Source organism: Lissotriton helveticus, chromosome 7 (genome assembly GCF_964261635.1).
Source record: "Lissotriton helveticus chromosome 7, aLisHel1.1, whole genome shotgun sequence".
In the NCBI taxonomy this organism is placed as follows: Eukaryota; Metazoa; Chordata; class Amphibia; order Caudata; family Salamandridae; genus Lissotriton; species Lissotriton helveticus.
Genome location: NC_136068.1, coordinates 82,484,741 through 82,498,355, shown reverse-complemented (window position 1 = coordinate 82,498,355; position 13,615 = coordinate 82,484,741). Strand labels below are relative to the sequence as shown.

Genomic DNA, 13,615 nt, shown 5'->3' with positions numbered 1-13,615 from the left:
GTTTCCACACAAGGACCTACACTAGGTGTGCAACCTCTGCTTGTCCCCTGAACACGAATCCAGGACTGTGAAGCCTGTGCGGCATTCTCCTCCAAGTCGACGATTAGAAACCGTCGAGCCCGAAGACACGAGGTATCGAGAATGCAGTCACAAGCAATCCCGGAGCTGTTCGAGGACCAGCATCCCGAAGAGGAGGAAGAAGAGGACGACGAGGCGGGGTCACAAGCGGACGAGTCCGACGTCGAGGAAATCGACGTTCATCAAACCGTGAGTGACGACGTCCCCTTACCAAAGAACAGACCCCGCACGGTGTCGACCCCGCCCTCGAGCCCGGTCAGACAACCGAAGAAAGTTTCAGACGCCCCGCCTTCGGGCCCGGCAACGAAACCGAAACACTCGGTCTCCCACCATGGTGGATCCGAAAAACGGCCCACATCGACACCGAAGCTCCATACAAAGGAAAGCTCGAAGTCGAAACAGTCCATGTCGAAACAGAGACATGCTTCGACGTCAAAGATAACCTCGACACCGAAGACATCTTCGACACCGAAAACATCGGATTCGAATAAATTCTCGGTGCCGAAAATACAAATGAACAGTCAGAAGAAAAGACACCTTTCGGACCCAAAAACTTCGGTACCGACACAGGAGTATCAAACAGATCCTAAACAAAAGACTCTGTTTATTGATCCACAAACTGGCAAGGTAGTGACAGAACTACCTAAAAAGAGGAAGAATGAACAGTCGGACGACAAAACTCCTCCTAAGAAGAGAACAATGGGGACGAATACAACTCCTCCCCTTTCTCCACAACCTAGAGACACACCCTCTTCTCCTCTTCCTCACACTAGGCCAGCTACTCCTTTACGCCCATCTACACCCATAACAGATGTAGAAAGTGATACAGGAGAGGGAGAACATCCTAGGGATGATGAAGACACAATCCCAGAGGATGAAGATCCATGGGAACAATATAATGTAGGGTCAGATAACGATAACGAACCTGACCTGTATCCCTCAAAACCTTCACCACCTGACGATAATACTGGTTTTGCACAACTAATTAATAGGGCAGCAAAATACCACAAGGTAGACCTACATGCAGAACCTCAAATAGAGGATTTCCTGTTAGAAACACTACCTGCTGCACAAAGAACATCAGGGACACTACCAATGCTTAAGGGCCTCCTCAATCACACATCAGAGATATTCAAAGACCCGGTGAGGGCTAGGGTATTAAACCCAAGAATTGATAAAAAATATAAGGCAGCTCCAAAAGACCCAATATTTATCAAGGGACAAATTCCTCTAGACTCACTAGTGGTCACAAACGCTCGCAAGAGAGCAAACTCTTTAACTACAGGAGAAGCTCCACCTCCTGACAGAGTCTAAGCTAATAGATGCCTCCGGCAAGAGAGTAGCATCCCAAGCGGCAAACAGCTGGCGCATAGCTAATACGCAAACGCTACTTGCACGGTATGACAGAGCTCATTATGATGAATTAGAAAAACTCATCACGCATCTCCCTAAAGAACACCAAAAGAAGGCAGATCAACTCATACAGGAAGGAAAGATAATAACTAATACTTCCATTAAGTGCGTCCTAGACGCAGCAGACACTGCAGCAAGATCCATAACCACAAGCATCATGCTAAGGAGACATGCATGGCTCAGAGTTTCAGGGTTCAAACAAGAGGTACAAACATCATTACTGAACCAGCCTTTTGATGAGAAAACACTTTTCGGCTCAGGGACAGACGAGGCCTTAGAAAAGATGAAAAAAGATACGGAAATGGCTAAATCAATGGGAGCATTGCAACAGCCAACCCAAAGAGGTTCCTTTCGTAGGTCCACCTATAGAGGAGGATCCAAAAATACAGGTACAAGCCAGCAACCAACCTCTTTTACACCGACATCACCCAGAGGTAATTCTAGAGGTAGCTACAGAGGTAACAACAACAAGGGTAGAGGTCGCGGAAACAACAACAACCGCAACTCTCCAACCCCAAAGCAATGACTTCATACAGCTCCCCCCAGACCATATAACACCGGTCGGGGCACGCCTATCACAGTTCCTACCCGTCTGGGAAAACATCACATCAGACAGGTGGGTGAGACAAATTATCCAACATGGTTATTGCCTGGAACTCACAGCTACCCCACCAAACATCCCCCCCAAACCGCGTCCAATGAGACAAGATCACCTGACACTGTTAAAACAAGAAGTACTATCCCTGCTAGAAAAGCATGCCATAGAGAAGGTTCCACAACACCAACAAGGAACAGGAGTATACTCCCTATACTTCCTGATCCCCAAAAAAGACGGGTCTCTAAGGCCAATACTAGACCTAAGACCTCTCAATGCATACATAAATTCGGAACATTTCCACATGGTCACGCTCCAACAAGTACTTCCTTTACTGAAGAAAGGGGACTTTCTTTCTACACTGGATCTAAAAGACGCTTACTTTCATATCCCTATTTACAAAGCACACAGGAAATACCTCAGGTTTGTGATAGAAGGACAACATTATCAGTTCAAAGTCCTTCCGTTTGGTGTCACAACGGCACCAAGGGTGTTCACAAAATGCCTAGCAGTGGTTGCAGCCCACCTAAGAAGACAGCAAATACATGTCTTCCCCTACTTGGACGACTGGCTAATAAAAGCCAAGTCACAAGAAGAATGTCTTCAGAACACACAAAAGACAATTCTGCTGCTACACCAGCTAGGGTTTACGGTGAACTACACAAAGTCACACCTGCAACCAAGCAAAGTTCAACAATATCTAGGGGCTACTATAGACACAGAAAAAGCCAAAGTATACCCCAATCCAGTCAGGATACAAACAATGCTTACAGTCATTCAAAGATTCCAACCACAACACTCACTAACAGCGCGAGTGTTGCAACTATTAGGGATGATGTCATCCTGCATACTGCTAATACCATATGCAAAACTACAGATGCGTCCGCTACAAGAATGCTTAGCGGCACAGTGGAATCGGGCTCAAGGACAGATTACAGATATGGTGTTGGTAGACGACCGCACACACCGCTCTCTGAAGTGGTGGAACACAACAAACATTGCCAAGGGGCGGTCGTTCCTAGAACCAATTCCACAGGTGATAATAACAGCGGATGCATCGCTCACCAGATGGGGAGCGCATATGGAGAAATATACAGTACAAGGAAGATGGAGTGTGCAGGAAAAAAGACTGCACATCAATCATCTAGAACTACTAGCAGTGTTTCTAGCATTGAAAGCCTTTCAAATGCATGTTATCAACAAAGCAGTCCTGATCAGAACAGACAACATGACAGCAATGTATTATATTCAAAAACAGGGGGGGACGCACTCTCTCCAACTATCCAGACTAGCGCAGGAAATCTGGAGATGGGCCATTCCTCAAAACATCTATCTATTAGCCGAACACCTACCAGGAGTTCAAAATCAGATAGCAGACATCTTAAGCAGACAGTCAGAACAAATACACAAATGGGAACTGCACCAACAAATACTGCAGCCATTCTTCCAAAGATGGGGACAACCAGAGATAGATCTCTTTGCCACTCATCAGAACGCAAAATGCGAAAGCTTCGCATCCAGGTACCCACACCACCTGTCGCAGGGCAATGCGTTATGGATAAATTGGTCCAACAAATTTGCATACGCTTTTCCCCCTCTCCCACTACTTCCATTAGTGGTCCGAAAGCTGCAACAACACTCAATGACCATGATACTAGTAGCACCCATGTGGGCACGACAACCGTGGTTCACCACGCTCCTGCAACTCTCACAGGTGCCACACCAAAAGCTAAGAATTTTACCCATGCACCTTACACAGAACCATGGAGAAATAATGCACCCAGATCCCAAACAACTGAACCTAGCGATCTGGCTCCTGAAATCCTAGAATTTGGATACTTAGATCTACCCCCAAATTGTATGGACATCATTAAGCAAGCGAGACGTCCTACCACCAGAGCATGCTATGCAGCTAAGTGGAAGAGGTTTGCTGTATACTGTACCAGTAATAACATCAACCCTCTGGACGTATCAACAAAAGAGATTATTTGCTATTTACTACACTTACAGCAATGTAATCTGGCGTACACATCTATCAGAGTACATCTAGCAGCTATAGCAGCGTACCTACAAAACAGGCAACACCTATCCCTGTTTAGAGTGCCAGCAATCAAAGCCTTCATGGAAGGCCTTAAAAGAGTCATTCCACCAAGATTACCACCTTCCCCGGTCTGGAATCTCAACATAGTACTCACCAGACTAATGGGACCACCTTTCGAACCTATGCATAGGTGTGAAATACAATTCCTTACATGGAAGGTGGCCTTCCTTATAGCCATTACCTCCCTCAGGAGAGTAAGCGAATTACAGGCATTGACCATACAAGAACCATTCCTACAGTTACACCAGAATAAAGTGGTTCTTAGAACAAACCCAAAGTTCTTGCCTAAAGTAATTTCAGCATTTCACATCAATCAACCAGTGGAACTACCAGTCTTTTTCCCAAAACCACAGACGGTAGCAGAAAGGGCCCTACACACATTAGATGTCAAAAGGGCAATATTGTACTACATTGAAAGGACACAAAATTTCAGGAAAACTAAACAACTATTTGTAGCGTTTTCCCCAACACATAAGGGCAATCCTATCTCTAAAGCGGGCATCGCCAGATGGATTGTAAGATGTATACAAATATGTTACATAAAAGCAAAGAGAACGTTAGCTGTTCCTCCTAGAGCTCATTCTACACGTAAGCTAGGAGCATCTATGGCATTCTTAGGAAACAGTCCCCTAGATGACATGTGCAGAGCAGCAACTTGGTCTACACCACATACCTTCACAAAACACTACTGTGTTGATGTGCAGGCTACACAACAAGCCAGAGTGGGCCAAGCTGTATTAAAAACTTTATTTCAAACGGTTGCGACCGACACGGGTGACCACTGCTAGGGAGGTAACTGCTGTATAATCTATTCATAAATGTACCATCTGGAGCCCATATGCCTCGAACGGAATATGCTACTTACCAGTATGCATCTGTTCTTGGCATAGAGGGCTGCAGAGTGGTACATGCCCTCCCTGCCTCCCCGGAAACCTGTGTCTGTCCCAACATTATCTTATTTAGATACACTTACATGGGCATCTCTTTCTGTATTCTATTACACTACTCCATCTAACCCTACTATGGGAAAACAATCTAAGGATGGAGCCGATGCCCATGCGCACTAGCACCCAAAGGAGGAGTCCTCGATCTCTTGACGACAAAGACTTCTCCAGGAGAAAAACAAGTGCAATCATCCGAGCCCAACACCAGATGGCGATCTATTCATAAATGTACCACTCTGCAGCCCTCTATGCCAAGAACAGATGCATACTGATAAGTAGCATATTCCATTTGCCTTCAGTGATTTGTCTGCTCCACTGTTTGTGTATTTGCCCAACTGAGATGTGCTCCATATAAACATGGGTTTATTGTGGACATATTCGTGTTGAAGTGGAATGGTGTTTTGACACATGTGAGGATGCAGAGTGAACGGAAAAAACTGCAACTGTCTTGACAGCCTCCTTATAAGAAAGTTGGCTGCTCACAGCATAACCTGGCTGTGCATCGTGTAGATCCTGTTGGGTTATGGGAGCGTCCCTAGACAATGCTGCAGAAGCCTTCCTCTGAGTTAGTGAGGCATCTTCGACATTATTGCCACAGTTGGCATTCCTAGAGCGTTGACAGTTTTATTATGATCAAATATCAAGACCAGCCTTTGTCTGGTAAGACTTCACCTTTCCAAATGCCCAATTCTCGAAAAGAAGATTGACCTTTAAAGTAGTTTCTTGTATTGAACCAAACATCGAAAGTTGTTGTATTCACCTGGTCAACTTGCCCTAAATAAAGAAATCCAGGAAAGTGCCCTCTTTGGACTTCATGATGCCTAAAATCATTCCAACAAAGATCTGCCTTCATAAGAAGTCTACTATATCTAAAAACATATGGCATATCAGCGTAAGACATAATGGTAACGTGAAGCAAAGGTGTGTGCCTCGAATCCCATTTACTGTTTTATTCACTCATTTCTTTTATTGGTATATTTCTTTACACCTACGTTTGTTTTTAGTGACTCTGTGCTTTCTAATGTATGTGTAGAAAATATTAAATGTAATTTGCAGACAAATGATACTCGTGTAACGTTCCTAAATTTATAGTAGAAAGATGCATTCTAATAAGACCCAGTTATAGGTGTCATAGTTAAAATGACTGTTGACTTTCCTTTTTATTTTAATGTAATGTTCCACTGTTGGCCATTCTGCAAACTACTTCAAATACTCCTTATTTGATCATGGTGTTAATCCATTGTAAGAAGGGCTCTTGGCTTATTTCGAGGCCCTGGTAGACTGCTCTAATAAAGCGGCTTAGGTTATTGGGCTTGTATATCTTCTTAGCGTTGATCTTCTCTAACGCTAGCCTGATGCGAGAGTTTCCTTTTCCCTGATTCTGCTACTCATGGTGCCTAATATATCTGAGGTACCCCACCAGTTACCAGAAAGCAAAGACCATCATCAAGTACATATAGAACAAGGGACTGAATGATTTGCACTGCATCCGCCTTGGAGTTTTTTCAAGTTAATCAATCATAAAAATGTAACTGCTGGTAGGGGGAGAGAAAGCTCCACCTCCCTCCCCACAGAATGGAACCTTAAAAGGATATTACTCCGAATAAGGCACAGATTATTTATTCTGTGGAGGTTGGCCATACCAGCTAGTGTTTGGAATAGATGCCTGGAAGACCACTTTTTAACATGGTAATAACTGCTGACTTGTGCTTTTTCACCAGTAAACTAGATAACACAGTACACAGCCTCTGTTGATCCTGAGGCTAGTTCTCCTCATAATATTTCCTAAACAAAAGTTCAGACCCCTGACTCCAATCCCGCACAGAGCGGCTTCCCCCAAACTAGTAGTGAGTGGCGCACTATGCTGATTAACTTCTTAGTTTCTTTTATTCACAGTGCCATAGAAAACTGTAAAAAATCTTTTCTCATGGTGCACAACATTTTTCCTCCAGCACGTTTCGCAGCACAGATGTTCATCATGTAGTCCTACTTTTCTTTTCCTTCTTAATCAATAACGTGCCTACCACTTATGTGTTGTAATATACTACCCCATTGGCTGGTTGAACATGTAGTCTGTGACATAGAACACAATGTTTTATATTTATTAAACTTTTAAATAGGCCCAGTTTAATCATTTTTACTGCTATTTTCACGATTCCCTCAGTGGGAAAATAAACTTAAGCTACAAATGCACATGCACTCCATCATACACATGATGTCAGTTGGGCTGTAAGTTGGCCAGTTGCAATGTAAGACGTGATTCTCTCGGTCTCAGTTTAAGTAATATAATCTCCATCTCAACTTTTTCTAACCCCACAAACTTCAGTCACATTGTCGTTCATATACATCATTATTTTACCCAAATCAATACATTATAATTTATAATGTATTGATTTGGGTAAAATAAATCTTTGTTCTCAATTGCCTGTTTATGTTCATTATTTTTTCAATTGGTATTTTATGCTTCCAATTTACAATAAATCCCAAAGACATTGAAACACGCAAACCACACATGCTCTCGAATGTAATACATTAGAACAATTGTATTGTCTTTTCCAGTATCGTAGTTCCTTACTTTCGATCTGTTATCTTTATGCGTAGGATTGTTTGCAAACTCCAGAAACCATCCTGTTTTATCCAAGGCAGTTATCTATATCATTTGTGTTCACAAAATGGCTTGATGGCACTTTATCACTCCTTGGCTTGGCTTGTTTACATGTGATTAATGGTCAGTTGCTTAATATCTTCTTCCAAGCCTCAATCTTTCTGCAAACCGCCAGTCTGTCTCGAAAGATTTTTTAGTTTCATTAACATATGCATATTTCATTACCTATCTCACATTTCCAGTTTTTCCTTTAACTCTTTCTTATGAATGTCGTACCTTTGTATTTTGCTTACCCTCCTCACCGTTGTATTGAATTGTTCCTAAATGAAGCCCTTCAATAACAAATGTTCACATTATAGCGCAGAAAATACTGTCCGCAATGGTTCCGCCAATTTGGGTGAACAAGCTCAGCTGAATGGTTATTCCACATTGTAAGACAATGTGCGCTCACCCTCTTATAGGCTTCAGACAGGAAATGTGGGAATTAAATGGTATTTTTAAACCGCTCCTGTGTGCTGTACTCTCCCGTGGTGCTTTATGTGAACCTTACTCAGACATACTTGCGTGCTCCGATTCAGTTTGTGAGTAAACAACCATTTTATTGTTGTATCATGTTCTTGTGTTTAATCTGGCATTTGCACTCTTATCTGTGGAATCCTAATTAGGTACATCATAACTTAATTTTTTAATAGCTTTTAAAGCCTAGTTGTTTTTTTTACAATGCTGGTTCAGATGTCATCACCTTAAAAGTGTACCTAAGCCTTGATGCCCACTCTGGTGGCGTGAACGATTTTCGGTCCTTCCAGTGACCCACTCTTTTATACTTTTTCAATTGAAAGACCACGTTAATTCCTTTCTTCAAATGGGTTTTAGTTCCCTTTCCTTAAAACAATCACAAGCTTTTGTCTCGTTTTTCGTGGAGTTTCCAGTTGTACCTCGGTTGATGTAAACCAGCAACATAATTTTACGATGCCAACCGCATTTCCTAAATTTCTACATGCAAGTAATGTCCACAGAATATTGCTCCATTTTTCAGCAGCTCACGCCTCCCACTCACAAAGGGTGTCCCCTGTTTTTCCCTGGGGCTTTGAAACTGAATTCACAGTTCACTTAAAGGACTTCCTTAGTACCATTGGCTCTCACTGAAGCAACTTTGATTACACAAAGAGTGTCTGTTTCATTGCACTGATTCCTGCAGTCCAATTTCTTTTCACCTTTTCCGTGTCTGAGGTCACCCAGCCCTTCAATCACAGCGTAAAATTATTAAATAAAATACTAATAATTGGTTTTAATCCTGAGTCGTGAGTGACTGCTGCTATGTTACCTTTGCTCCTATAAACTTACTTTGCTGCATATTACTCCAATACCCCATTCACCACTAAAACACTCTTGGCACTTACACCGCTCCAACTCTGCACTCCCGTCGTGACTGGCTCATACTTATCCTCAGACCTTATGTATGCAGAGCTTTTGATCTCTCTTCGTCCTTAGCTCTCTTTCCTCCCTGTTTCCTCAATTCATGTCTGCTGTTGCTTTTTCTTCCTTCCCGTCCACTGCGTTTGTTTTGCTCATTTTTCTTTCTCATTCCAGGTTTAGAGAGCGGCGGTTCCACCCGTCCTTGAAGCTGACACGGAGGTTTTATCCTCACACTCACAACATGGATGGCTTCTTTGTTGCAAAATTCAAGAAGTTCTCCAACACCATCCCAAAACCAGCAAAGGGTACAATTTGTTTGATGTTTCTTGGTAGTCCTCTCCAACTACACTAAAGGCACATATACACCATCCCTCACTGACCTTGCCATCCACCATCCCTCAGGCTGTGCTACTATACATCCCGCCAGCTACCATCCTTCAGACACACCCCATCCTCCCTAGTGCTGTGGCACTCTTACTACGTCATCATTCCACAGCTGGAGCTCCTATTCAACTGTGTAAACTCCATTGTCAGTTCTTCTGCATTACTTCAACTCCATTCACTTTCACTACACTCTGTACCTCAACTCCTTCCTTGACCACCAGTGCTGCTACTCATTCCTCCATAGCTAGTGTGAGTGCCTCAAACATCTTAGTCCAACGTGAACCCTCCATCTCCCGCGATAGATGCTCCCAACTCAATCCTTTACAGTCATCGTGCCTATTCAATACCCCATAGTTTGTGTTTGCACTCCATTGCCCACCTCCACCACTCCCGACGAACTCCCCCGGGTCCGGTACCGTGCACCAGCCTCCATGTCCACAGCGTCTACCCCATTCTATGACGGGGAAGTCCATTTGGTTCTTGTTTATTTTGTTCATTTCATACATAAAACCTCTACTTTTCCTTTCAGATGGTGACAACACAGAGGAAGACATTACAGAATCAATAGCCTTGCCCACGACGGAAGCCTCAGCAACGCAACAGACCACACCAAAGGCCAAAGTTCAAGCCAACAAAACAACCAAAGAGGTGCTCCCAGCACTGCCACTGGGAAAGGAGACAAAACAAAACCAGAAGAGCTTAAAGAAGAAAAATAAACCTTTTCAGAAGCATCAGGGTGCCCCTAACAGGGTTGGCAAACTGGGAAACAAGAGCCATGGTATTGCTGGCAAACAACGAAATAAGAGCCCTGCGGGCAAGTCAGGCAAACGAAAATTCAAAAAGTTTAAGAGTAAGTAGAGGACGCTTTGCTTGAAGGTCTACCTCCATTGTGTGCGGATATTGGTCTGTGGACTGTCGGGATTTCGCACGCTCTTGGTGAACCGCCCGAAAGGACTTTCCATTATTTTTAGCTGTTCACATCAATCAAATTTACCTGAGACTGGACACCATGGATGTTTTTATATCCACTGATTTGTACTTGTGTTTTTATTACTACAAGGTGTGTTCTCTTCACCTTCTGTGAATTTGAAATAGCCCAGACGAGAACCTGGTGAATCAACAGACAAGATAATGACTTCCAGCGTCCTTATTTTTTTCTGGGGCAGGCTCCAAGCTCAGCTGCAGGTTGATGTATCTGAGAAGAGCAAATTAATTGGAACACTTTGGTAATAGACTCTACAGATGGAGCAGACTTACGGCATCCGCCTGATTGTACGTGGATGAGTGTTCTTCTTCCAGATGGACAATGCTGCATTCTATTGGGGGATTGACACATCTTGTGTACAGCTCCCTCTCAGCCCCCTCCAATGAATAAAGCTTTTTCCACCTTCCCATTGCATGTCCTGTTTGTTGTATAGAGAGGCTTTTGCTAAACTATGAGACCGCTTGATTGTGATCCCTGTACATAGGCCTTCTTGTCGCCTGGGGCATGTATGTACCTGATACAAAGGAAGATATTCTCCAGAAAACACTTTACCTGTAAAATGCATGGCGTTTTGGGAGCTAGACAAGGAGCCAAAGTCTGATGTCCATCATAAGATCACAGGATATGAAGAGGTTTCTGGGAGCTGAAGAAACAATCCTCTCCAAGTTTTCAGAGGATGTATTTCAGATATGTTCAACCTGCTCTCCGAGATTATCTGAGCCTGGAACAACAGTTGTTGGACTGCCCCTGAATGCGATTTTCTTTTTGGAATTATAGGCAAGTGGTGAGAGATTTGTAGATTCATCAGGGTAAAGGGGCTTTTGCCGCTTGAATCTGTTATAGATTCACATTCTGTGCAGAACACTCCCATACAGTGGTTAGGCTCCAAATAGTATTTGTTAATATTTAGTAAAGTGTGTCCATTTCAACAGTATTGAATGCCTCACTGGGTCATTGAAATGATACCCATGATTCCTACTCCTTTGATGGCAGCATCGAATTGCTTTTGTCAACCATTGGGCTCGGAAGCGTGGGTTATGGCGGAGGAAAAAATGCCTAAAGGGAACCAAGTGTTTGGTGATCAGAGCCAGGATTGAAATACTTCAAGACTGCAATACACAACTGCATTTGAGGCTTTTTTCCATTTCTTGAAGTCTAGCACGGATAGAATGCTCTTTGTAGTTTTCTAGAAGCAGAAACCAGTGCTGACACCTCGGGCAAAAAAACATAAATTTGTAATCTCTGTTTAGCTGGACAACAACATTTTCAGTGTTGTGATTGAGTTTTCTACTAAGCAACGTGGAGAGAAATGCTGTATGTTACAGAGAGAGGGGGCAGATGGCGTGATTCGGCCAGGTTTCCAAAATACTGCAACTCTCAACTGATGCTCAGCCTGACGTGTGGAAAAACGACGTTCATTGATACTTCAATTCTTGCATTAATCTAACAGCACATACATGCCATATCTTTGGACCGCACCTTGCTCACAAAATCACTTACCAGCACATTACACCATCAACTAATATCCATGACAACACATTAGATAGAACTCTTTTTTTTTTTAACAATTCTTTTTATTGATGACAATATATATATATTTTTTTTTAATATATTTTTATTGCAGAATCAGGAAGAAACACATCCAACAAGCCAACCCATACACCAACGGTACCCAGCATACAGTACGATAGTATTACAATACACAGCCAATTAGCCCACATCCCGGAGGCTGGGCGGCGCGTCAATGAGTCATTACACTGGAGGTACCTCGGTGCGTGCCCTGTTCGGGACACAGGTCAAGTGTAGCACTTCGTTTCTGCTTTTATCCCAGAACAACCAACCCACCCTCTCCATCCAATCCTAGGCCACTCCAATGTCATATCACGAAATCAACACGACTACCTTCCTGGGCCATCCGGTTCCGGGAGGTCGCCGCTGGCCGGCAAACCACCCCCTTCAACGACTCCTACTCTGAACCCTCCCCCTCAATTGCTGCTAATGCGGGTACCACCATCCCCCTCCTGCTCTAGGGTGACAACTACCAGGAAGTTGTAACAAACACGTAGTCACACGGAATCCCTGCTCATAACTGATCAGTGTCTTCGCCTTCAGTTAGGTGGTCCCTTAATGCCTGCACCACCAGCTCCCATGACCGTGCCAGGTCCAAGCTCTTCTCATTACCCGTTCTAGTCGCCTGGCGCATTCGTGACACACTCTCACAGCTCGACCACTTCACCAATTCATTCCTCCACCTCCGTACAGACGGCCCCTCTTTAGACTTCCAATGCCAAGTGATTTCTCGCTGTGCCAGTATCAGTCCCAACCCAATGAATTTACTCGTAACCTTGGTCTTTTTGGTATGCGGGAACCAAAGAAGCAGGCATGTGGCCATATCAAAGTCCACCTCCCGATCCGTGACAGCATTCAAGAGGTCCCCCACCTCAGACCAGTAGTACCCCAGTTTCGGGCAACCCCACAGCATGTGGTCAAGATCCGCCTCAGGTTCTAAACATCGCGGGCACATGGCATCAAGCACTTGGAAGTGACGACGTAACCTCTCCGGGGTCAAATACGCCCTATGAAGCACAAAATAATGCACCTGTTGGAATCTCGCATTCCTTGTCCCTTTCCAGGCCCTGTGTAGCACCTGACCCCATACAGAGTCCGGGATTTGCCTACCAATGCTGGCCTCCCAGCGCGACTTCAACTCGACCAACGGGGCCAGACCTTCGTTTAACATCCTATTGTGCAGGCAGGTCACCGCCTTGGCGGTGCCCGCTGCCATCACCACATATTGGCATACCGCCGTCACCTCCGGTTCAGCCAATCCGCCCCCCCCAATGCTTCCGCAGAGCCGCGACAACCGCCGCATGCAGCAAGAAGGTACCACTCGGCAGGCCGAATTGCTCATGCAAGGTCTGGAACGGGGCCAGCGTCCCGTCCACATAGAGGTCTCCTACCATCTGCAAGCCCAGGTCCTCCCACTCTAATAATTGGGACCAATCACCTCCGTGCGGTAAGGCAGTGAGCATACCCAACGGAATCTCCGGGGCGTACGGCCGGCGCTTCCCAGCCCTCTTCAGGTACCTGTTCC

The 13,615-nt window shown here is 44.4% G+C and overlaps 1 protein-coding gene across 1 annotated transcript in view; it reads left to right on the top strand.

The window, feature by feature from the left end:
* NOP2 (NOP2 nucleolar protein) overlaps positions 1-10,930 on the top strand; it is a 95,711-nt gene extending 84,781 nt beyond the window's left edge. Inside the window, exons 16-17 of the mRNA XM_078651556.1 lie at positions 9,327-9,457; positions 10,066-10,930. Coding sequence (XP_078507682.1) covers positions 9,327-9,457; positions 10,066-10,394 — 460 coding nt within the window. The 3' untranslated portion in view covers positions 10,395-10,930. The remainder of the gene's footprint in view (positions 1-9,326; positions 9,458-10,065) is intronic.
* The last annotated feature ends 2,685 nt before the right edge of the window (positions 10,931-13,615 follow it).